Source organism: Myxine glutinosa, chromosome 4 (genome assembly GCF_964187855.1).
Source record: "Myxine glutinosa chromosome 4, kmMyxGlut1.1, whole genome shotgun sequence".
Taxonomy (NCBI): Eukaryota; Metazoa; Chordata; class Myxini; order Myxiniformes; family Myxinidae; genus Myxine; species Myxine glutinosa.
This window is the reverse complement of record NC_136264.1, coordinates 152,012,258-152,038,869: the sequence shown is the minus strand read 5'-3', so window position 1 is coordinate 152,038,869 and position 26,612 is coordinate 152,012,258. Positions and strand designations below refer to the sequence as shown.

Here is a 26,612-nt window from a genome sequence, read left to right as displayed (position 1 = left end):
TAAAGCCCAACATCGACCAACAAAACTGGCAGTCAAGACGCTCGGTTTAACGTCTAACATCGACCAACAAAACTGGCAGTCAAGACGCTCGGTTTAACGTCTAACATCGACCAACAAAACTGGCAGTCAAGACGCTCGGTTTAACGTCTAACATCGACCAACAAAACTGGCAGTCACGACGCTCGGTTTAACGTCTAACATCGACCAACAAAACTGGCAGTCAAGACGCTCGGTTTAACGTCTAACATCGACCAACAAAACTGGCAGTCAAGACGCTCGGTTTAAAGTCCAACATCGACCAACAAAACTGGCAGACCAGACGCTCGGTTTAAAGTCCAACATCGACCAACAAAACTGGCAGACCAGACGCTCGGTTTAAAGCCCAACATCGACCAACAAAACTGGCAGACCAGACGCTCCGTTTAAAGTCCAACATCGACCAACAAAACTGGCAGACCAGACGCTCGGTTTAACGTCGAACGTCAACCAACAAAACTGGCAGTCAAGACGCTCGGTTTAACGTCTAACGTCAACCAACAAAACTGGCAGACAAGACGCTCGGTTTAACGTCTAACGTCAACCAACAAAACTGGTAGACAAGACGCTCGGTTTAACGTCTAACGTCAACCAACAAAACTGGCAGTCAAGACGCTCGGTTTAACGTCTAACGTCAACCAACAAAACTGGCAGACAAGACGCTTGGTTTAAAGTCTAACATCGACCAACAAAACTGGCAGTCAAGACGCTCGGTTTAAAGTCCAACATCGACCAACAAAACTGGCAGTCAAGACGCTCGGTTTAACGTCTAACGTCAACCAACAAAACTGGCAGTCCAGACGCTTGGTTTAACGTCTAACGTCAACCAACAAAACTGGCAGACAAGACGCTTGGTTTAAAGTCTAACATCGACCAACAAAACTGGCAGAAGGGACGCCAAATTTAGCGTCTAACGCCAACCAACAATAGTGGCAGACAAGACGCTCGGTTTAACGTCTAATGTCGACCAACAAATGCTGGCAGATGGAGTGCCCGGTTTAACGTCTAACGTCAACCAAGAAATGCTGGCAGACAAGACGCTCGGTTTAACGTCTAACGTCAACCAAAAAATGCTGGCAGACAAGACGCTCGGTTTAACGTCTAATGTCGACCAACAAATGCTGGCAGATGGGGTGCCCGGTTTAACGTCTAACGTCAACCAAGAAATGCTGGCAGACAAGACGCTCGGTTTAACGTCTAACGTCAACCAAGAAATGCTGGCAGACAAGACGCTCGGTTTAATGTCCAACGTCAACCAAGAAATGCTGGCAGACAAGACGCTCAGTTTAACGTCTAATGTCGACCAACAAATGCTGGCAGATGGGGTGCCTAGTTTAACGTCCATCCTAGGGATGGCACACACATTGTTGAATCTCCCTGCCTATGAAACACCAAGATGACAGTTTATAGCTGGGTCAGGATTCAAACCCAGGCTGGACAGCTTCTAGGCGAGTGTCCGAACCTCTAGGCCATCCTGCCAGCTCACCGTTTTGGGTGATTGTGGCAGAAGCTAAGGTACAGTAACTCACCGGTACATTGTGGATAAAGACGAGTAAATTCGAAAAATCGGTTGCCAGCAAGCAAGGTAGAAATCTGTGAAGAAAATTGCGCAGTGGAGGAGAAATGGGCTGTGGTGAAAATTTCACGCAGTCTTGAAGACTCTGGGAAGACTCAATCCAACCAATTCTAATCATGCCTCTGAAATATTTTACAATGAGGAAGTCTGGCTTAACTTAGACAACCTTCTTAACTTCTTAACCTTCTTAACAACCTTCAACCTTCTTCAACCTTCTGTCTTCTTAACTTAGACATAAAAAAAGGAAATGGTCCCAAGGAATCCCTGCCATTGTCCTAAAGACGTGTGCCCCTGAACGAGCTCCTGTTTTAAGTGGGTTGTATAAACCTTGCTACTCCACTGGGATCATTCCCACACTTTGGAAGCATGCACAATACATTCCCTGTGCCTAAAAACGGCAATCGATATAATCCATCGAATTACCATCCAATTGTCTTCACTTCCACTCTTAGCGAGGTTGTCAAAACTGTTGTTGCCAAACAGTTCATGTCCTTCCTTGATAATCCAACTTTATTTAGTGACCATCAATATGGATTCCATCAAGCCAGGATATGCTCACTTATGTCATCAACGTTTTATCTTCTGCCCTGGAGTAATTTGGAAAGTCATGTTGTTGCCTTCAATATCTTCAAAGATAGAATCTGGCACAAAGGCCTCCTTTATCAAATACCTCAACATGGTATTCCTTCTCTTCTCATTACCTGACTAGGAAGCTTCCTTACAGCAAGCTCCATTTCCTACCTGTGTAAAACTTTATAAAATATTCCATATTAACTCCAGAGCGCTATAGAGCTGCGTTGTATCACCTGCACTTAAGGACCATCTCCAAATTAGTACCTGACTATTACTGCCAGGGAGGCAATTCCAAACCCTCGCCCAGGAATCTACTTCGGTGACACTGGTAGTCCCCTCTAATCCAGAAAGGGTATGAGATTGATCCAAATTATCTCGCCATTTGTCTGAACCGCATGTTTTCTACAAATTAGAACTTGGTGATGTCAGAATTTTGTCCATCATTGCACAAGTTTAAATCCCTGTATTCACGGGGACTTGAGTGTTTTCCTCGATATTATTGTGCTTTTTCCCTAGCAACCACATTCCTGCAACTTGCCTCCAGAGGATTGCTGCATAGTGCCCCATCCACCGTAAATAAATCTATATAGTGTGGCGGACACAAAAGCCCACTGGCGTGGTGACATCATTCCACGCACCGAGTGGGCGGTGGCCACGCCCGAGGGGTAGGCGTGGCCTCATGATATACCCCGGGCGACCAGCCCAGAGGAGTTTAGTGTTACAGTGTAGTCTTACAATAAAGACGTTTATATGTTACCGCTTGTCCGCTTCCTCCTTGCTCACAAGCAGCGCGCGTAACGCCGCGCTTTACTGGTGACCCTCGACGTTGGATCTGCCGGAATGATCCTTCCACACGCGACGCCATCGCCATGGCCGCCTTCGTCAAACTTCCGGAATTTTGGGAGGCTCAGGCCGAAGTCTGGTTCGTCCAGGCCGAAGCCCAATTTCAGCTTCGGCACCTCACCGGCGATGACACGCGCTACTGCCACGTCGTCGCCTCCCTCGGGCCCGGCACGGCCGCTCGAGTTGTGTCCGTCCTTCGCCACCCACCGGACGGCCACAAGTACGAGGCACTCAAGCGGCTACTCCTAGCCACGTTCAGCCTCACGGACGACGCACGGGCCGACCGCCTCCTGGATCTCCCCGAGCTCGGTGAGACGCGCCCGTCGGTCCGAATGGACCATATGCTGTCACTGTTGGGCGACGAAGCCCCCGGTTCGCTATTCCGGGCGCTTTTCCGTCGCCAACTTCCAGCGCAGGTTCGCCTCGCGTTCGCCGGGACCGGGCTAACGGAACCCCGAGCATTGGCGGCCGAGGCGGACAAGTACTTCGCCGCTTCGGACACGCGGGCGAGCGTTGGCGTGGCCGTCACGGCCTTCGACGCTGATGTTCCACAGCATCATCTTCTACAGCACGCTGATGTTCCACAGCATCATCTTCTACAGCACGCTGATGTTCCACAGCATCATCTTCTACAGCACGCTGATGTTCCACAGCATCATCTTCTACAGCACGCTGTGGTTCAGCAGCATGCTGATACGCACCTCGTGAACGCCGCCACGCCCCGCCCACCGCCGCGGCGAAAACCGCCACCGCGGGGAAACCCGTCGACTCCACCGGCCTGGCGGAGCCAGCCGCACTCCTCCAGCTCCACCACCTGGTGCTGGTTCCACGCCAAGTTCGGCCACGAAGCTCGGCGGTGTCATCCGCCGTGCTCCTTCAACGGGTCGGGAAACGCCCGGGCCGGCGCTCAATTGTGGCGATGAGCGCCGGCCGTTCGAGCAGCCTGCTGTTCATAACGGACACCTTCTCCGGGCACCGTTACCTGTGCGACACGGGAGCACAGGTGAGTGTCATTCCCGCCGGCACGTCAGACAAGCACGCCGCGGGTGGGGGCCCCGCGCTGCTTGCCGCGAACGGGACGCCCATCCGTACGTACGGAAAACGCTGCCTCTCTCTGCGGTTTGGAGGGCAGGTTTTCCGATGGACGTTCGTCACCGCCGACGTGCCCATGGCACTGCTTGGCGCGGACTTCCTGTGCACTAATGGGCTCCTGGTCGACGTCAAGCGCAGACGGCTTGTCCAGGCCGAGACGTTCAGCTCGCTCGCATGTGCGTTGCCCAGCTCAACGAGCGGCTTGCCAAGCGGCTTGCCGAACGATTCGGTTCCGGCCACGTTGGTCTGTACGCTTCCGGCAGCGGACGCATTCACCCGCCTCCTCGCCGGCTTCCCGGCCCTCACGCGGCCCACCTTCTCGGCGGGGGCCGTCAAGCACGGGGTGGCCCATCACATCCCCACCGTCGGGCCACCGGTCTACGCCCGGGCACGCCGCCTCGAGCCGACGAAGCTGGCGGTGGCAAAAGCGGAGTTCGCTACCCTGGAGCGACTCGGCATCGTTCGGCGCTCAGAGAGCGCTTGGGCGTCGCCGCTGCACATCGTGCCGAAGCCCGGCGGGTAGGCTGGGCCAAATCGGAAGTGATTTTCCTAATTCAATGTAATTTACCTAAAAGTTGTGAGTGAGTATCAGGAACAAAATCATGAAAAAAACATTCAAAAATATTGACGTTTTACGGTCAGACAGCCCGTTACCATAGCAACAGTTACAGCCGACTCAAAAAATGCCTAAATTGACGATTTCTCAAGCTGTGTTTGACCCCCAGAGTTGATTCTGGTACCAAAAGATGCAGAATTGAAAGCCAAGGATGACTGGATAGCTTAACAATGTCTGTGACACAATTCAATACCACTTTTATCCAAAAAACTGATTTTTGTCTGAAATTTCAAGCATATTTATGGAAAAAAATTGAAACTTTTGCTTTTTAATCATAGGATAACCATTAATCAGATTAAATTTACTTTAAATTGTCTTTTACAACCTTGTATTGTCCAGTTTTTATAACTGTTATAACGTTGTTTAAATTTGGCCATCTTCATTTCAATAACAAAAAGTTAATAAAAGCAGCTTACAATCATTAATTTTAATGCCTGCTTTCGGTTGTTACTGTAACCATTCATCAGGGCGTTCAAGGCGCTCTTGCACACATCAAGGATAGGCGCTCTTGTCTTCGATACAACGGCAGTGAACTCTGGGGTCAAGAGTGGAGTCGTAGTAAGACTGGAGACTGAGTTTGGCAGGAGTCTTCTGCAACTGGCGTGTCGGCACCACATCCACGAATTTGTTGGAGGGGCGTCTTGCTCAATAGTGTATGGCCCCACCACAGGACCTAATGAACAGCTGTTCAAGCGACTGCTCAACACTTGGAGTGAATTGGACCAGGGCAACTACACATTGGTCGAGGTGTCTGCTCAACAGAGAGAGCTGGCTGGCCATGTACATGCCACCATCACCTTCCTTCAGACGTGGATGGACAATAGCACAAAGGAGACTCTTCGACATGACTACCTGGAGCTGGCACACCTCACACTGCTGTTTCTTGGAGGGACTGTCCCTGATGGTATGAGGACCATCACTATCAAAGCTCCTGGGGCATTCCACCACGCCCGTTGGATGAGCAAGACTTTATACACTATAAAGGTGGCACTCTTCCGTTGGCAGCTGGGAGATATCTACACACCCGAAGAGCTGGAAGACATAACCAGTCTCGCTGCATTCATGTCAGTCTTCTACACTAAAGCGTGGTTGACATGTACCAGTGCTGCAGATGCACCATCTAACGACATGTACCTGATGAAGAACCTCCTCAAGGCTGAGGCCAGTATCGCAAAGAATCCAACAAAGTGGCCTGCCAAATTTCTGTCCTTTGTGACTGTGGCCCGAGAGAAGCTACAAAACCATTTGTGGTACCTCTCAGAGAGATTGGTCTCTTTGGCACTCTTCTCGGACAGAACGTCATCTGACAAGCAGACTATGAGAAGGGCCATGCTCAGGTACTATGGGACTGCACATAACATGATACAGGAGATGCCAGCCTCACAGCAATTGGGGAGTAAAGCCCTCAAAGACTTTGTTGGTTACGACTCTTGGAGCATGTTTGAACTCTTGGGTATTGACTCCAGTTTTGTCAAGCTCCCCGTTGCACAGTGGCCCACCTCAGACAGCTATCGTCATGGCAAGGAAGTTGTGGCCAAACTCCCAGTTGTCAATGACGCAGCAGAGCGGACACTTGGACTCGCCACAGATTTGAACACTAACAAGGCCCCCAAATCTGAGGCGCAGCTCCAGGCTCTATACAGGGTTGTGAAGGGCGTCAGGGAGAAGCTGCATGGACTGGCAACATCCACTGAGGTTGTGACTAAGAAGTCTTTGGCCTCCATTGATTACAATTGGGACTAGGTTTTTTATTTTGTTATCAATGTTCAATGTCAGACCTTAAATTTGAGACAAAAAAGCTTAATCAATGACAAAAGTTAATTTAAAGTACATTTAATTTGACTATAGCTCTGATTAATTATTATCGTATGATTAAAAAGCAAAATTTTCATTTTTTTTCCAAACAAATGCCTTAAATTTGAGATAAAAATGAGTTTTTGGGATAAAAGTTGTATTGAATTGTGTCACAGACATTGTTAAGCTATCCAATCATCCTTGGCTTTCAATTCTGAATCTTTTGGTACCAGAATCAACTCTGGGGGTCACACACAGCCTGAGAAATCATCGATTTTAAGAATTTTTTGAGTCGCCTGTAACGGTTGCTATGGTAACGGGCTGTTTTACCGTAAGACGTCAATATTTTTGAAAAACAATTTCATGGTTTTGTTGCTGTTACCCAGCCACAACTTTTAGGTAAATTACAACCTTGTAGTATGAAAAATTGAAAATCACCCCTGATTTGGCCCAGCCTACCGGCGGGGGATGGCGACCGTGCGGGGACTATCGCCGTCTCAATGACGCCACGACTCCCGACCGCTACCCCGTCCCCCACATTCAGGACTTTTCCGCCCGTTTGGCGGGCAGGTCCTTCTTCTCGAAGGTGGACCTCATACGCGGCTACCATCAGGTCCCCGTCAGGCCGGAGGACGTCCCGAAGACGGCGGTCATCACGCCATTCGGACTCTTCGAGTTCCTGCGCATGCCCTTCGGTCTGAAGAATGCGGCTCAGGCGTTCCAGCGACTGATGGACAGCGTCCTGCGCGACTTGGATTTTGTCTACGTCTACCTGGACGATATCCTCGTCGCCAGCGCGTCCCGCGAAGAGCACCTACGCCACCTCCGCACGCTCTTCGAACGCCTGGGCCAGCATGGCCTGATTGTGAACCCCGCAAAGTGCCGGTTCAGCGCCGCCACAATCGATTTTCTGGGGCACCGTGTCACCAGGCACGGCGCCGTCCCCCTGCCGGCCAAGGTGGAGGCGGTGAAGGGGTTTCCGCGCCCCCGCACGATCAGAGGGATGCAGGAGTTCCTGGGCATGGTGAACTTTTACCATCGGTTCCTGCCCCGTATCGCCCAGCTCCTGCGCCCCCTGCACGAAGCTCTCCGAGGTAAGCCGGGCAAAGGCGACGTTACCTGGACCGAGCAGATGGACACGGCGTTCACGGGCGCGAAGCTCGCCTTGGCTAACGCCACCATGCTCGCGCACCCGGCGCCCGATGCACCGATCGCCCTCACCACCGATGCCTCGGACTACGCGGTGGGCGCGGTGCACGAGCAATGGGTGCGTGGAGCTTGGCAACCGCTGGCGTTCTTTAGCTGGCAGCTTCGCCCGCCCGAACGCCGTTACAGTACCTTCGACCGCGAGTTGCTCGGACTTCACTTGGCGGCCAGGCACTTCCGCCATCTGCTCGAGGGCCGGGCGTTCACTGCCTTCGTCGACCACAAGCCGCTGATCTTCGCGATGGGCAAGGTCACCGAGCCGTGGTCGGCCCGGCAGCAGCGTCACCTCTCGGCCGTGTCCGAGTACACGACGGACATCCAGCACGTCGCGGGGAAGGACAACCCGGTGGCGGATTGCCTTTCCCGGGCCGTCGCCCACGCAGTCCACCTCGGCATCGACTATGCCCGGATGGCAGCGGACCAGGCCGCTGACCCCGACGTCCAGGCCTTGCGGACCGCCGTCACGGGCCTCCGCGTCACCGAGGTGCCGTTCGACGGCGCGGGCGCGGCTCTCTTGTGCGACGTCTCCCTCGGGCGTCCTCGCCCCATTGTGCCCGCGGGCTGGCAGCACCAGGTGTTTGACGCCATCCACGGCCTGTCCCACCCGGGCGCGAGGGCCTCCCAAAGGCTGATCGCCGACAAGTTCGTCTGGCATGGCCTCCGGAAGGCCGTCCGCGGCTGGGCCAGGACGTGCCTCGCGTGCCAGCGCGCCAAGGTGCACCGGCACACCCAGGCCCCGTTGGCCCCGTTCACGGTGCCGGAACGCCGGTTTGACCACGTCCACGTGGACCTGGTGGGACCTCTGCCCCCCTCGCGGGGTTTCACCTACGTCCTCACCATGGTGGACCGCACCACCCGGTGGCCGGAGGCCGTGCCCTTGGCGTCGACAACGGCGGCCGATGTCGCGCAGGCTTTCATCGCCACCTGGGTCGCCCGGTTCGGCGCCCCCTCAGACATCTCATCCGACCGCGGCCCCCAGTTCACCTCGGAGCTCTGGGGGGCGGTTGCGCAGGGGCTCGGGGTCCGGCTGCACCGAACCACGGCCTACCACCCCCAGGCTAACGGCCTGTGTGAGCGATTTCACCGCTCATTGAAGGCCGCGCTCCGGGCCACCCTCCGCGACGGCGGCTGGGTCGACAGGCTCCCCTGGGTCCTGCTGGGCCTCCGGACGGCGCCCAAGGAGGACCTGCGTGCATCCGCGGCGGAGTTGGTCTTCGGGCAACCGCTGCGGGTGCCGGGCGAGTTCCTCCCCGACTCCACGGCACCATGGTCCGCGGCACAGCAGCGCTCCGCTCTGCAAGAGACCGCCCAGAGGTTCGCCCCGGTGCCAACGGCATGCCACGGGCACCCACCGACGCACATCGCCCCGGAGCTTCGCACGGCGGAGTACGTCTTCGTCCACCACGATGCCCATCGGACACCACTGCGGCCCCCGTACGACGGGCCTTTCCGCGTGCTGGAGACCGGGGCGAAGCACTTCACCCTGGACATCGGCGGTACTCCTGACCGCGTTTCGGTAGACCGCCTCAAGCCGGCCCACCTCGATGTGGACCATCCACCGCCAGTGGCCCGACCCCCACGTCGGGGCCGCCCTCCTGTGGGCGGACCCCCGGCACCGCCCAGCCCCGCCGCCACGGCGCCCCCCGGTCCTGCACCCATCCCAGGGGCAGCCAGGGGCATCCCACCTGGTATCCCTGCACCCCGGACGCCGCCGATCGCCAGGGGGCGCTTCGGCCGGGTCATTCGTCTGCCCCGCAAACTGGCCCTCCAGGTGCGCGGGAATTCTGGGGGGGCGCGTGTGGCGGACACAAAAGCCCACTGGCGTGGTGACATCATTCCACGCACCGAGTGGGCGGTGGCCACGCCCGAGGGGTAGGCGTGGCCTCATGATATACCCCGGGCGACCAGCCCAGAGGAGTTTAGTGTTACAGTGTAGTCTTACAATAAAGACGTTTATATGTTACCGCTTGTCCGCTTCCTCCTTGCTCACAAGCAGCGCGCGTAACGCCGCGCTTTAATAGAAGCGTTAATAAACCAGTGGCTGCGCATCTGGTGCTGCATGCAAACCGAACAAGCCTGTTGTCATGGAAACCATTGACATGTCAAAACGGCAAAATCGATTGTTCTGATTTTGGTTGACCAATTCAATGATACAATATACAAATTTTGTTCAAATTTCAAGTCAATTGGATGAAAATGTATGATTTTATGCAACCTTGACCTTTGACCTTTTGATCTAAAAAAACAAAACAATCGGCTTCTAGCTTTTGATTGGTGAACCAATTCAGTGATCCAATATGCAAAATCTTAAAATTTCAGGTCAATCGAATGAAAATTGATGATTTTATTTAACCTTGACCTTTGATTTAACCTTGGGCAGACAGACAAACACACAGACACAGTGCACACACAGGAGAGATTGCAAAACCCCGTCTCCCTCTAAGGCCTAAGCAAAGGACGGGCTAATCAAAACCATATCTCAGTGCATCCCTCACACAGTACTTCCCACTTCCGCCATTAGCATTTTTTGCAATAGAAATTTCTTCTGATCTCTCCCAAAAGCCCCATAGTATAACCATTGTCTAAAAGACTTCCCAGAACTTCCGAGAGACTTCCCAGAGGTTAATTTTCTTAGCCAACAAATTACTTATTTTTTTTTCCAAATATTGACACTTTATAATCCTCAAACTTTCCCCATTATGGAATACTGCTCACATATTTGGGGTGCGACTCCTCTATTGGTGCTGTGTCCTTCACCTAGTGCACTTTAAGGTGATTGTCTTGTGGGTGACTGCTCACTTAATGTCAGCCGTCAACCCCTAGCACAGGGTTTCTTAACCTGGGGTATGGGGACCAAAATCTGGGGGTATGGGACTCGTAATAAATTATAATAATAAATTGTAATAAATTCAATGAAATATCAACTTTAAATATATAATAAATATATAAAGCTGATTTCGGAAAGGCTGGGCTGGATTTTAAGCAGTTTTGATGTGAGCAGATAGCAGCTTACCCTAGCTTGGCAAAGAGGGCAATGAATGCGTTGGTTCCCTTCACAACTACGTATCTCTGTGAAACAGGTTTCTCTGCATTATTGAACCTGAAATAAAAGTGGAGAAAGCGACTTGATGTGTCCGATGATATGCGAGTGGCGTTGTCACGAACTAAGCCCCGATTCCATATTCTGATTGCACGAGAACAGCAGCAACAATCTCACTAGATTAGTAAAACGGCTTGCATAAAACTTGCATGTTTTAGATTAGTTTAGTTTAGTTTGTTTCTTTGTTAACAAGCAAAGAAATAAATAGGGATAAAATCCAAATGATTTTCTTTCCCGTTCTGTTCCTAATTATCCATATGTAAAATTAAGCTATTGAGATATTTTAAAGTCACACTGGAACCTAATGGGACTATCAGGCGCGGATCCCCGAACTTGGCCCATTTTCTGTGTAATAAGTTACCAATTTTCATCCAAAAAAATAGGCAATTAAAGTAAAAACACCCCTCAGAATGCACCACAGAGCACCTAGAAATAAAAAATATTCTAGGGGGACATGTCCCCAGTCCCCCCTAGCTATGCGCACCTTCGGTGCACCTTGGTCAGTCAACAGTCTGGCGAAGGGCATATGGGGACATCGTGGGCAATCCGTTGGGGGTCTTGACAGGCAAAAAGGTTAAGAACCCCTGCCACCTAGCACATTATATCGTAGTTTCTTGTCTGTCCCTCTGCTACCTACCAATGCCATTGCTCTGCATAATTATCAACTGCAGTTCCTCCAAAGTGTCAGAGCGGGTTCAGGGTTCAGGAAGCATATTGGGTAGAGAATGACTCGTTTTTACAGGAACCATCAGGGTTCAGGGGTTAAAAGTCAAGGGGCTGGTAAAAGGACAATAGGGAAACAAACAAAAAGTGAGATAAATTTGTTAAATAAATAAACCAAAGCAACTTTAAAAAGTACTAAAATAATAAAAGTTAAAATAGATACACTGAATGGAAAAGATAAAAAGAACAGAGAAAATGGGGAGAAAAAGGGAAGAGGAGAGATGAGGAAAAGGGAAGAAGAGAGAGAAAAAGAAAAGGAGAGCAGGAAAGAGAAGAGTAAAATGAGGAGAGGTACGATAGATAAAGTGAAATTAAGTAAATTAAGCAGAGAGGGAAAGGAATGGAAAAAAAAGTAAGAAAGTGTAGGGCAAGGAAGGAATTTGTAGATTTCATCCAGTAGGTATTGCCATTTAAGCCAGTTTGTAGATAAGCCTACTTGGGAGGGGGCATATTTACACCTTTTCTGGGGTAATTATCTGTGTGTGTTGGTGATGGTGGTGTCGTATAGCCCCGGACAGTTCTCTCAAATAAGCCCGCAGCACGGAGACAGCTGATCGATTTCGCAGCAGCGACACAGAGATCCCCCACATCCAGAATGGTGTAGCCCCGCCTTCACATAGTCAGGACAACAAGAAAGCTAGAGAGAGGGAGAGAGAGTGAGAGGGAGTGAGAGAGAGAGTGAGAGAGAGAGAGAGAGAGAGAGAGAGAGAAATAAACAAAGAGAGAAGAGAGAGAGACAAGAGGGAAAGGGCCAGTCCATGGGGACCGATCGGCACTGATCGTGACCGTGCTGCCCTGACAAATCCGGGAAGCAGGAATGAATGGGGAAGATTTGGCCCCTGGATTGCGTTGGGGAGTACATCCGCCACAAAGAGGCATCCCAATAGTTGTTCGGTGTGTGTTGGAGAAAGTTTTGAGCATCTCGGGACAATGGACCACAACACAGTGTGAGCAAGGCTTTTATCAAGAGTTGGAGTTTTGCTTACAAGAGTAAAACAATGGGATTTTGGTTGGGTAGTTTTTGAAGGAAAGAGAGAGATACACTACATGACCAAATGTATGTGGACACCCGAACATCACACATCTTATCTTATTCCAAAACCATGGGCATTAGTATGTAGTTGGTCCTCCCCTTGCTGCTATAACAGCCTCCACTCTTCTGTGAAGGCTTTCCACTAGATGTTGGAACATTGCTTCAGGGATTTGCTTCCATTCAGCCACAAGAGCATTAGTAAGGTCGGGCACTGATGTTGGGCGATTAGGCCTGGCTCGCAGTCGGCGTTCAAATTCATCCCAAAGGTGTTCGATGGGGTTGAGGTCAGGGCTCTGTGCAGGTCAGTCAAGTTCTTCCACACCGATCTCGACAAACCATTTCTGTATGGACTTCGCTTTGTGCACGAGCGCATTGTCATGCTGAAACAGGAAAGAGCTTTCCCCAAACTGTTGCCACAAAGTTGGAAGCACACAATCGTCTAGAATGTCATTGTATGCTGTAGCATCAAGATTTCCCTTCACTGGAACGAAGGGGCCTAGCCCGAACCATGAACAACAGCCCCAGACCATTATTCCCCCTACACCAAACTTTACAGTTGGCACTATGCATTTGGGTAGGTAGCACTCTCCTGGCATCCACCAAACCCAGATTCATCCGTCGGAATGCCAGATGGTGAAGCGTGATTCATCACTCCAGAGAATGCGTTTCCACTTCTCCAGAGTCCAATGGTGGCGAGCTTTACACCACTCAGGCCAACACTTGGCATTGCTCATGGTGATCTTAGGCTTGTGTGCGGCTGCTCGGCCATGGAAACCCATTTCATGAAGTTTCCGACGAACAGTTGTTGTGCTGACGCTGCTTCCAGAGGCAGTTTGGAACTCAGGCTACCACTTCGTACTCCTTTATTTACCACTTTGTGGCTGAGGTGTTGTTGCTCCTAGACGTTTCCACTTCACAATAACCACATTTATTACAGTTGACCGGGGCAGCTCTAGCAGGGCAAAAATTTGACGAACTGACTTGTTGGAAAGGTGGCATCCTATGACGGTGCCACGTTGAATGTCTCTAAGCTCTTCAGTACGGCCCATTCTACTGCCATCGTTTGTCTATGGAGATTGCATGGCTGTGTGCTTGATTATATATACCTGTCAGCAATGGGTGTGGCTGAAATATCCGATTCCACTAATTAGAAGGGGTGTCCGCATACTTTTGGGCATGTAGTGTAGGTGTAATAGATTGGAACAAGCTTACCAGAGCACAAGCTGTGCAAGAGAAATGGGAAACCCCAAAGGAACTGTCCGTAGAACTCCAATATATAATTGTGAGGAGGCATCGATCTGGGGAAGGCTATGAAACAATTTCTAGTGTTGAAAGTTCCCAAGAGCACTGTGAGATTCATTGAATGATGCATGACTTTCTCCTCGCTCGCCACTCTCGAAAAGGCAATTTATGGACTCTGGCAAGTGACAATGCCACGACTCCCCATTGGAGCCAAGTGCTCCGTCGGCCCCGGCATGTGATCCCTCGGGTCCAATCAGGAGCCGTCTCCCAAAGCATTGTGACGAGGCTCCATTTCCAAAACCCCAGGGATTGTGCACCATGACAAGAGGTACAATGAATTATTTTAAATGGTAAATTAGAGGAAAATAAAGGACATGGAACAGATGAAAGTACAGAGGGGTGGAAAGAATGATGAGGAACTGTAGACGAGGGACCTGACAGCACTAATTGGGGTAATTACGAGACAACTGTTCAACACCAATTAGGAAATAATTCATTAACACCCTTGCCCGCTAAGACATTTTAGCGACGCTAAGACACCCTCACCCGCTAAGACATTCGTCACATCTGCATACATTTTTTGGCGACGTGAGGGGAAATGGGTGATGTCAACAATGGCACTTTTCATACATCAAATCTAGATGCCCTGCAAAAACGCAATGGTGGGCCCCAATCAAATTTTCTATTGTGCTGAAATAGACTTCTTCAGAATAAAATGTTTTCTTTCACGTGTTGATCAGTTTGTGTGTTTGTACTGATATCTGTCCCCCTTCATAAGGCCGATTTGAGTCACGTTTTAAAGGCCATTCATTTAAACGCTCTATAATGTTTGAGGATAAAACAAACTCAAAAAACATTTTCCATAAAAGAGTAATTATGTCTCTTCTATTGGAATTGTAGATGGTGGCTTGCAAACCGAGCCTCAAGGGCGGTGTACAGAAGCGTTTTTTTGTGTGTAATTCAAGGGTGGTGTACAGAATAAATACAAGGCGCAAGTAGGTGTAATGCGCTGCATGGAATGTGCAATGCACGCAGAGTAAAAAGTGTGTTCATTTACGTCCGTAGGATGTCTAATAAATAAAGAAGTTATAAGCCTACCCTGACACTAGGCCGAGGCTTCAGAATTTGGCACGCTCACGAGGCTGCACCGTCGAATAAACCGTTCCAACCCGTCATATTTGTCGGGCTTTTATACTAGTTCATTAATATTCCTCCTCTTTCATTTCTGACATCTTATGCTTCTGTACATCCTTATGTCTAAAATGTCCTCACCATGTCACGTTATCCTCCATATTTGTTATGGGAGCTTCTCGAAATCTTTTTATGATCTATTTAATAGCACCCGTTAACCAGACACAGATGTCTACTCACAGAGAGTCGCTGCCCTACAATTCTAACACAGCACAATTGTTTCCAAATTGACTTCTTCTTTTTTCTCCTCGCTGTAAAATTGATTTTCTTATTGTCCTGAAGCTCTTCACTTGGCCCTGTCAAATGATCCATTCATTATTTCATTCACCCAACGAATTGCAATTAAAGCGACATTCACCAAGCCAGTCATGGTCTGAGCTTTCTGAATGCTCACTCATCTGATATTGACAGTGATGATAATGATTTGTCGCTATTGGAGATGGGGATGGGGATGGGCCAGGCATCTGTATGAGGGAAGGCCCCTGGAGTAAAGGCGGAAAGTGGACGTGGCGACATGCTGCTCCAGCGCCTGCTCCCATATGATTATTAATAAGCTATTAGTTCATTTGTCATTCACAGTAATTCGGCATAATTAAGTAGTAGGGGTTGGAGGGGAGCCGGGGCAATCAGGAGAAGCTGGAGCATAAAAGCAGTGTAAGCTGCACAGCTGCATAGACTGGAACTAAAGCTGAAAGTTCCATTTTAACTGGAATATTCCATTTCTTGGCTACAATGCAAAATCCTGTAAACTGTATGATGGGATGACAAAATAGGGAAAGCCACCTGGCAGGTGTGCTTTATTATAGGCAGGACTCTTACAGCAAGTGGTGGGTGGTGCATTAATTCATGGACAGTCACCATATATATACTTCTTGATCTACTTATTAAAGGATCAATCCTTAATTAAAATTCAATAAGTAGAATACTGTGTACCGTATATAGTAAACGTTGTCAGTAAATTGATCGGTGAGGTTAATGACATGGAATAGGTTGAATAGGTGATGGGATCAGGATATTGCACGACCATGATAAGCCAATTCATGGCATCCTAACCTCTAATTTTCTGTTTATGTCACTTTGTACTCTTCTTCTAACATACTTCTAACACCAGTATCTGATGTTCTTCCCCACATCCTACTTCTGTCCAGTGTGCCCCAGATGCAACACCAATAATCTTGGCTGCGCACACCAACAACTATGAGCTGATAAAATTGCTGGTGGAACGAGGCGCAAGCGTCCCTCGCCCTCACGCAGTGCGGTGCGGTTGTACTCAATGCGTGCGAGGCTCCGAGCAGGACGGGCTGATGCTGTCGCGCTCTCGGCTCAGCGTGTACCGTGCACTCGCCAGTCCGTGCTTGATCGCTCTTGCAAGTGAAGACCCCTTCCTAACTGCGTTCACCCTCAGTTGCGAACTCTGGGACTTGAGCTGCGTGGAGAACGAGTTCAAGTCAGAGTACGAAGAGTTGTCGCAGCAGTGCAAACGTTTTGCCAAGGAACTGCTAGACCAAACACAGAGTTCCCAGGAGCTGGAGATCATTTTAAATTTCTCAGATGACAGCACTGCGGTACAGGAGCCCCCTGAAGCACTGCACCTTGCACGACTGAAGCTTGCCATCAAGTACCACCAGAAGGAGGTTGGAGAACTCTCACACATAGTAGATTGAAACGCCTCCATTTATTGTACACTGCTCCTTTCCTATTCCATTTCCAGGCGCTGCATGATGTCATCGCCGGGCACCGAAGGGAGCCCGGCAATGACGTGCACTGAAAGGGAGTACTCAGTTTTCACTCCGGTTTCTTGTTTGTTTTCTTGCTTGTTTGTTTGTCAGGATGATATCTCAGCCATCCTTTGAGCTAAGAAACAGAAATTTTGGCATGATAGTGAGCAAGTGCTTTGGCAAAAACTGTATTTTTTGTTCTTTGATTAATCAATTAATTGATGAATTACTTAATTATTATCGATTAATTAAGTACGTATTTATTTCCTTTCTCATCTGGGCAATATCTCAGGCACCTTTTGAGTTAGGAAGCTGATATTTGGACACGACAATGACCAAGTGATTTGGCTGTATAGGGTATTTTTGATCCATTGATTAAGTGATCATTTAGTTAATCAATTTTTTTAAAGTTACAGATTTGGATTAAACGGTTGTGGTTTAGGTATTCTATTAGCCAATTGATCAATAAGTTAATTATTTTACCATTATTATTTATTTATTATCGTTATTAATCACTTATTTATTTTATTTTTCGTCTGGGAAATATCTCAGGCACCTTTTGAGCTCGGAAGCTGAGATTTAGACAACCAAGTGATGTAAATGATATTTTTGATTTATTGATTAATCAATTAATCGATTAATTATTTATTGATGAATCAATTAATCAATAATTATTTGAATTTTTCGATTAAAGACTTACTTAATTTCACGCCGAAGGTGCCCAGACAATGCCACACTGGAGGATGTTATTTATTTATTTGGCATGGGGGCGGTGTACTTTGAATGTATCTGTACTTGTTGCACTTTTATCTGATCTCTAATTTTATATTTATATTGTTTTGGGCTCTATAAATCTCCAGTTGAATTGTAGCCTTTTTCTAACACAGCAAACCTTCTCACATAAAGTAAAATTGTAACTTTTTATTTAGACCAGATTATCAACCTTACACTCTTCATACACACATAATTCCGCCAATCTATTAATTCCAAGTGCCACACATGCAAAGAGCATTTTAATTTTAATGACGACATTAGTGCACGTGAGACAGCCGGCTTAACAAAATATCTGTATTCTCTTTGGGATATTGTTGGTTTAGTCATATTTGCATTAAATAGTCATTTACTCAGATCAAAATGCTATCACAATTACTTGCATGATTAATAATCATGATGTTTATAATACGTTCAGTATTTATCCCTTTACTGAATGTACTGTGCAGTTATAATCTTGTGATTTTGATCATTATTGGTAAGGATTTTAAAGAAGTGATCAGGAAGAGATGAAACTTGCAAAATCAGAACTTGTATTATGTCCAACTTTGGAGTCTGATCTATAATAAAATAGTTAATAGAATAGGAATGTCATAAATATCGAAGTCTGAGCATAATGATGAATGAATGAATGAATGATCGTTTTAAGGCCATTTTTCCCCGTGAGAGCAGGGGGGTTAGCCTTGCAGGCCCCATGACAATCATGGTTCCCTGTTTGAGGCAATGTTTTTTTTATGGCCCGATGCCCTTCCTGACGCCAACCCTTAGTCACCTCTTACGATGCACAGGGATACGGTGTACCTATTCTAAATCGGGGTACACACCAGGATCATTCATCCCAGCAAGCTGGTACTCAATTTGCCGACCTTGGAAGGATGACAGGCTGTGTCAACCCTCCTGGCGTTAATTCAGCGATCGACCAGGATTCGAACTCAGGATCCTAAGATCCCAAACCGGCACCCTAACCGCTAAGCCAACACCATTATCTGAGCATAATAAGATGAATACGTAATCCGAGACCTCAATTGCCAAATGAATAATGGCTTGGCACCACTTCATTTGAAGAGGTTCCTTTTTCAACCTGCTTATTTACCTTAGTCTGTGCTCAGAGCAGGAAATCGTGAAAATTATTTATGTTCATTTATATTTTCTCATGCCTTTTCTATGACTTATTTGCCGATAGAAATATAGGAACATGGAGGACATAAACGACAGAGCGCAGCAATTTTATAGACTGACAGAGAATCAAAGTGGAACAAGATATGGATGGGAGGTGGCGAGAGTCGAAGAGAGCAGTGCTCGGTGCAGGAGAAAGAATGGGGTGACAATAAGGCAGAGCAATCTTTAAAGACTCAATGGAGGAAAATGAGACACACACAGTGAGTCATTAACACAGATGAGGAAATATCAATCAATTTATTGTATAGCACGTTTTATTTGGAAATATAATCTCAAAGCATTTTACAAAGTAAAAAAGAGTTAGAATAAAAAATAAGAAAAGTCAATTGCAAAAATAAGTATTTTAAGGGAGATTTAAAAACCAAAATGGGTACAAGGCGGTGTAGTTTTTAAAAGCAGCAAGTTTTACATTTGAGGAGTATATCTGGAGAATGTTTGATCACCAAACGTCATCATCCTCATGTTCGAACTATCAGGAGTTGTAAGGGCTTTAGAGAAGAAAACAAGCCGATTAACATTGAATTGCAGTCAGTCTGGTAACCCAAGCATGATGTTATAAGAGCCTGAATTAAAGTTTTAGTCGTCCTCTGAGTCAATTGTGCACTAGAGAAAAAATTTGCAAATTAAAATTTTAGGAATAGGAAAGAGTTGGGTCCATAGTGAAACATATTTTAATAAATAGCACCGCAAAGCGGGCGTAACCCCTCAGCCCATGCATGGTGGAAACCAATTTCAAGATGGCTGCCGTGACAGCCATATTGAAAATCGCAGCGTGCCCATTTTCGAAAGGAACCTTCCTCTACTCAACCCCAACACACACTGCAAACATGGATTTAATCGGACAAGCCATTCTTTCCTTGAAATTGATGGAAACCAATTTCAAGATGGCTGCCGTGGCGGCCGTATTAAAAATCGCAGCGCACCCATTTTCGAAAGGAATGTTCCGCTACTCAACCCCAACCCATAGTGCAAAAATTGATTTAATCGGACAAGCCGTTCTGCTCAAAATTGACAGAAACCAAAAGTTGACGGACGCCCGGGTGGCTGCTGTGGCAGCCATATTGAAAATCGCAGCGCGCCCATTTTCGAAAGGAACCTTCCTCTACTCAACCCCAACACCTACTGCAAAAATGGATTTAATCGGATAAGCCGTTCTCCTTGAAATTGACGAAAACCAAAAGTTGACGGACGCCCAGACGCCCGCCCGGACGCCCGGACGACGCCCGTGACGACAATACCCCTTAGCCCAATTTGGGCTGAGGGGTGAAAAGTGGAAGCCTAGGTGAGGTGATGATCCCCATGCATCATTATCTGGGGTAAGATCATTTTAAGAACTGATGGACAGCAAGGATCAGCATGTAGGTCCAGAGGCAGATTATTGCATGGGGCCTGAGCCCAGTGATGCCAACCATTATGGGTTTCCGGGAAAAAAATTTTTATACGAGTAAAAAGCCTGTCAAAAATGACTGGCTGGAACAGTTTATTCGACGGCGCAGCCTTGTGAGCATGCCAAAGTCTGAAGCCTCAGCCTTGTGTCAGGTGTGCTGATACCTTCTTTATTTATTAGACATCCTATGGACGTAAAAAAACACGCGTTTCACTCTAGCGCATTGCACATCACATGCAGCGAATTTCACCCCCATGTGCTTTGTGTTTATTGGTATTAAAAAAAAAAAAAACACTTCTGTAAACCACCCTTGAGGCTCGGTTTGCAAGCCACCATCTACAATTCCAATAGAAGAGACATAATTACCCTTTTATGGAAAATGATTTTCGAGTTTGTTTTATCCTAAAAATAGACCGCAGTGAACACAAATTCGTGTTAAAAGGTTGGTCTTTAAAACCCGACTAAAATCATCCTTATGAGGGGGACAGAGATCAGTACAAACACATCAACTGCCATTGTGTTTTATATGGTAGACTAGTATAAAGCCTGTCAAAAATGATGGGTTGCAACAGTTTTTGACGGTACAGCCACGTGAGCTTGCCAAAGTCTGAAGTCTGGTCCTAGTGTCAGCGGTGCTTATATCATCTCTATTTATTAGACATGCCCTAGACGTAAATGAACACTCGTTTTACGCTGCTCGCATTGCACATCATGTGCAGCAAATTTCACCTCCCTGTGCCTTGTATTTATTGTGATGAAAAATATACCATTTCTGTACACCGACCTTGAGGCTCAGTTTGCAAACTACCATCTATAATTCCAATGTAAGAGGCATAATTACTCTTCTTTTGGGTCTTCGGAATCCTTGGGGTCTTTTATGTCCTTGTGGTGTTTTGTGTCCTTAGGTATTTTGTGTCTTCTGGGTCATTTGGGTCCTTCGGTTATTTTGAGTCTTCAGCATCTTTTGGCTCTTCTGGTTCATCAGCGTCTTTTGGGTCATTTGAGTCTTTTGGGTCCTCTGGGTCTTTTGAGTCATTTGAGTATTTTGGGTCCTCAATCTGGATAGTTGGGGGGTATTTAAGGGTCTTTAGGGTATTTTGGGTCTTTGGAGTAATTTGGTTCTTTGGGGTTCACTGGGTCCTCAGGGACTTTAAGGGCCTTCGGAATCTTTTCAGTCTTTTGGATTGTTTGGGTCTTTGGGGCCTTTCTTGTCTTTAAGGGTCTTTGGGGTATTTTTGGTCTTTGGGGTCTTTAAGGGTCTTTGGGATATTTTGGGTCTTGGAGTCTTTTGGGTCTTTGGGGTCTTTTTGGTCTTATGGGTCTTTTTGGTCCTTTCAGTAACTGGGATCTTTTCAGTCTTCAGGGTCTTTTCAGTCTTTGGGGTATTTAAAGGGTTTTTGGGGTATTTTGGGTATTTTCAGTCTTCATGGACTTTTCGGTCTTCAGAGTATTTAAAGGTCTTTGGGTATTTTGGGTCTTCATGGTATTTTTGGGGTCTTTAACAGTCTTTAGGGTCTTTTGGGTCTTCAGGATCTTTGTGATCTTTTGGGTCTTTAAGGGTCTTTGGGTCTTTTGGGTATTTGGGGTCTTTATGGTCTTTGGGGAATTTTCGGTCTTCGGGGTATTTAATGGTCTTTGGGGTATTTTGGGGCTTCGAGGTATTTGGGGTCTTTTGGGTGTTTAACGGGCTTTTAATAGAATTTGGGGTATTTTGGGTCTTTGAGGACTTTTGGGTGTTTAATGGTCTTTAAGGGTCTTTGGGATATTTTGGGTCTTTGTGGTATTTTGAGTCTTTAACAGTCTTCAGGGTCTTTTGGATCTTCAGGGTATTTTGGGTCTTCGGGGTCTTTTGGGTCTTCTCGGTATTTTCAGGCCCATTGGCTCTTCAGGGTATTTTCGGTCTTTTGGGTGTTTTGGCTCTTTGGGGTCTTTTAGGTCTTCGGGGTAGTTTTGGGCATTCAGAGTCCTTGGGAATATTCTGGGTCATTGGGGTCTTTTGGGTCCTCTGCGTCTTTTGTATCCTCGGGGGCTTTTGGGTATTCAGGGTATTTGGGATCTTCAGGGTATTTTGGGTCTTCAGGATATTTTGGGTCTTTGGGATCTTTTGGCTCTTCGGGGTCCATTGGGTCTTCAGGGTCTTTTCAGTCTTTTTGTTCTTTGGGGTATTTTCGGTCTTCAGAGTCCTTGGGTCTTCTGTGTCCTTGTGGTGTTTTGGGTCCTCTGGGTCATTTAGGTCCTCTCGGTCATTTGGGTCTTTTGGATCCTCAGAGTCTTTTGGGTCTTCAAGGTATTTTGGGGCTTCGGGCTCCATTGGGTCTTCAGGGTATTTTGGGTGTTTGGGGTCCCTTGGGTCTTCAGGGTCTTTTGGGTCTTTGAGGTATTTTGGGTCTTTGGGGTATTTTTGGGTATTCAGGGTATTTTGGGTCTTCAGGATATTTTGGGTTTTTGGGATATTTTGGCTCTTCGGGGTCCATTGGGTCTTCAGGGTCTTTTCAGTCTTATGGGTCTTTTCAGTCTTTTGGTTCTTTGGGATATTTTCGGTCTTCAGAGTCCTTGGGGTATTCTGCGTCCTTGGGGTGTTTTCGGTCCTCTGGGTCGTTTGGGTCCTCTCGGTCATTTGGGTCTTTTGGATCTTCAGAGTCTTTTGGGTCTTCAGGGTCTTTTGGGTCTTCAAGGTATTTTGGGTCTTTGGGGTCTATTGGGTCTTCAGGGTATTTTGGGTGTTTGGTGTCCATTCTGTCTTCAGGGTCTTTTCAGTCTTTTGGGTCTTTGGTGTACTTTGGGTCTTTGGGGTATTTTGGGGTATTCAGGGTATTTGGGGTCTTCAGAGTCCTTGTGGTCTTCTGGGTCATTGGGGTATTTTGAGTCCTCAGAGTTTTTTAGGTCTTTTAACAGGTGGACACACAGTCATGTTCAAAGATTTCCCATTAAACCCCCACTCAAATCCCTCCTAAAGCATTACTCACAGGGGGACAGACACACACACACACACACACACACACACACACACACACACACATACACATACACACACACACACACACACACACACACACACACACACACACACACACACACACATTGTGTTTTATATGGTAGATTACAATAGCAACAAGTGAATCCTCTTGGATTGCGCTGAGGTTCGGGCATGGAATTTCGAGCCTCGATCATGGTTCGAGCCTCGATCTTGTATACAAAAATAATAATAATAATAATAATAATAATAAGAACCTTGGGCCGAATCTCGCGCTTCACCAGTGCGCGTGCGCGAATTTACGTCACGTCGGCAGCGAGAAGGGGTTCCCCAACACGAACCAATCAGGAACTGCTACGTCACACTTATATGATCTCAGAATTCCTGTGACAGGAATTCGCGTTACACTGGCTGGAAGTCATTCGCTCGAGGCGCTTCCTCAGCGCTAATAATAAAAACAATTAATAAACGTATCAATGACTGAATACAATTTCCAAGTGTTTTCAACTACATCAAATCTTTTGATATTGTCGTGGGCAGGTAGTTTTCACCCCTCAGCCCAATGGGCTAAGGGGCATTATCGTCACGGATGTCGTCCGGGCGGGCGGGCGTCCGTCAACTTTTCGTTTCCGTCAATTTCAAGGAGAACGGCTTGTCCGATTAAATCCATTTTTGCAGTGTGTGTTGGGGTTGAGTGGAGGAAGGTTCCTTTCGAAAAGGGGTACGCTACGATTTTCAATATGGCCGCCACGGTAGCCATCTTGAAATTGGTTTCTATCAATTTCGAGCAGAATGGCTTGTCCGATTAAATCCATGTTTGCAGTGTGCGTTGGGGTTGAGTAGATGAAGGTTTATTTCGAAAATGGGTACGCTGCGATTTTTAATATGGCCGCCACAGTAGCCATCTTGAAATTGGTTTCTGTCAATTTCGAGTAGAACGGCTTGTTCGATTAAATCCATGTTTGCAGTGTGTGTTGGGGTTGAGTAGAGGAAGGTGCCTTTCGAAAATGGACGCGCTGCGATTTTCAATATGGCATCCACAGCTTCCTTTCATCATGCATGGGCCGAGGGGTTACGCCCGCTTTGCGGTGCTATTTATTTATACACTGTACTATTAGACAGTCGCACACAAACACACTCATGTGACCCGCGTTGGCCATGACTTGCTGTGTGATTCATCCAATATGACGTTCAAAGCAACACTGCATCAGAATTGAAACAGGAAAAAAATGACAGTTTTTGGTGTTGGTTTACAGAACATTCAGTATGGATGGGAATTAATGAAATGGGAGTGCTAAGAGAGAGTTGAACGAAGAAATGGATGTTAAAAAAGAGGTTGCTCTGCTGCAAAAGATCACAACAATGAATCATGACTTCAAGAAGATGGAGAAACATGAAAGAGCTCTTGATGAAGACAACAATGCTGATTAGGCAAACCGTGAGGAGCAAGCTGCAGATCACTGCCTGCTGGAAACGGATGAGCCAGGACTGAGTGATGCTGGTGAAACACAATTAAAGCAGCTCAATTCAGCAGCGATTCTGCATTGTGGAATAACATTGACAGCAGTTTCAGGCGTTTGGGGATTGCTAATGGTTCCGCTGCTTGTCAGAATTTAAACCTAAAAAAAAAAAATCTTCTTCTGCTCAGGTGATCGGGATCTTCGGGGGTTAATCGAATCCTTACTTTCAACCTGAGTACCTGGGTACATGGGCACGCCTTTATCGAAGGATTCAGTGATTGGAAACACCATGAACGTCTTTATGAACACGACAAAAGCTTGGAACCTCGAAATCATATGCTGTCATGGATACGACATGCAAAGGCACCAGGTACAGTTGATGCAGATCTCGCTCAGCAATTTGTCAGTGTCAATATTGGAATGATGTTCTTAAGCATGTTGTAGCAGTCATCAAGTTCTTACGTGAGTTTCGATTCGCAGTCCGTGGCCACAATGAGTTGTTCGGTTTATCATGTCATGGAACCTGCATGGGGATTTAGTAGCTGATTCCTCAATTTGATCCATTTTTGGTCGATCATTTTGGCTAAACTCGGAAATGAGGGTAAAGGTATTCCCTGCCATCCGTCATCAAGTATTTGTGATTAATTGATTGATTTGTTTGGGCAAAAAAATTAAAACACAATAACTGCAATACTGCAACAAGCCCAATATTTTTCAATGATTGTTGATTCAACCCCAGATTCATCGCAAGTTGATCAGCTGACTTTAATATTTAGGTTTGCTAATTCCGAGGGATACCTTATGGAACGATTTCATGGGGTTGAGCCGTGACATAATCAAAAGGCTTGCTGATTGTGATAAACAAAAAATTATAAACAACTTGGCTCGAGGCATCTCTAATTGCCATGGACGGTAATACAATAATTCCAGCAAATGTGTGTTGACAATATAATGGTCTGCAGGCACATCTAAATCATCTAAACACAGTTATTAACCACATTCCTTGTGCTGCCCATTCATTTAGTGGGAGTTAACAATATTCACAACAGCTGTTGTTTCCATAATAAATGGTAGCCAGTCATTAGTGACACTGAAAATTCTGTCTGACACAAGATGGAGCAGTAGAACCAATTGCACAAAGGCTCAGTGTCAGAATTACAGTACAATAATTACAGGCCAAAGCATGGAAAACCTGTCAAACTAGATGGTATTCATAGAATACTTACCCTGCGCAGTCAACTTGTTGCGAGCCAACTCTTCTGTTGTTGAACATTTTTTTCTTTGATCCAATTGGCTGCCAGACCACGTGAGCGATGACATCATAAATTTATATTCTCTCATATAATTGTTGCATAAATCACGCTCAATACATTTCAAACTGATCAGACTAAGCGTTGCCCCTGTCGAATTATGACGTCATAATTGTAGCACCAATGACGTCATCGTTAACAACACCTATTCCCCATATGGAGTTCTTTACAATGAGCCATGTTTCAATTTTTTCCATGCAGCGGTTTTGGAGATGTAAAGGTGCAACATTTTATGGTTTTTCCAAGATGGCGCCTGTACCACTTGACCTATGACGTCATCATTATCATTAAAATATTCTACAGGAGGCGCTCCTATGGTGAAAATTTCGTGCCCATCAGACCAACAGTTGCTGAGAAAAAAATTTCACAATGATCGGATGTGTTGTACTTGTCGAATTATGACATCATAATGAAGCCACCGATGACATCATCATTAACATATTTTATTCCCCAAGGGGAGTTCTTGACAATGAGCCATGTTTCAATTTTTTCCATGAGACGGTTTCGGAGATATGGAGGTGAAACATTTTTCGATTTTTTTTCCAAGATGGCGTCTGTACCACTTGACCTATGACGTTTTTTTTGTTTTTTTTGTATACAAGATCGAGGCTCGTGAAAGAGCTAACATTAATCACACAAATCACAATCACACAAATAAGGGGAGCGGTAGACAAGATGGGGAGAGAGGGGGAAGGACACAAACACAACATTTTAGAGCAGGGACATCGGGAGAAATGTGGGAGGGGGAGGGCTTGGGGGGAGGTGTGAGAGGTATAAAACATATGAAC

At 46.9% G+C, this 26,612-nt stretch overlaps 1 protein-coding gene across 1 annotated transcript in view; it reads left to right on the top strand.

Annotated features, from left to right (window-relative positions):
- LOC137425973 (short transient receptor potential channel 4-like) overlaps positions 1-26,612 on the top strand; it is a 121,717-nt gene that overhangs the window by 3,168 nt on the left and 91,937 nt on the right. Inside the window, exons 3-4 of the mRNA XM_078775327.1 lie at positions 1,755-1,757; positions 16,174-16,659. Of these exons, the coding sequence (XP_078631453.1) occupies positions 1,755-1,757; positions 16,174-16,659 (489 nt within the window). The remainder of the gene's footprint in view (positions 1-1,754; positions 1,758-16,173; positions 16,660-26,612) is intronic.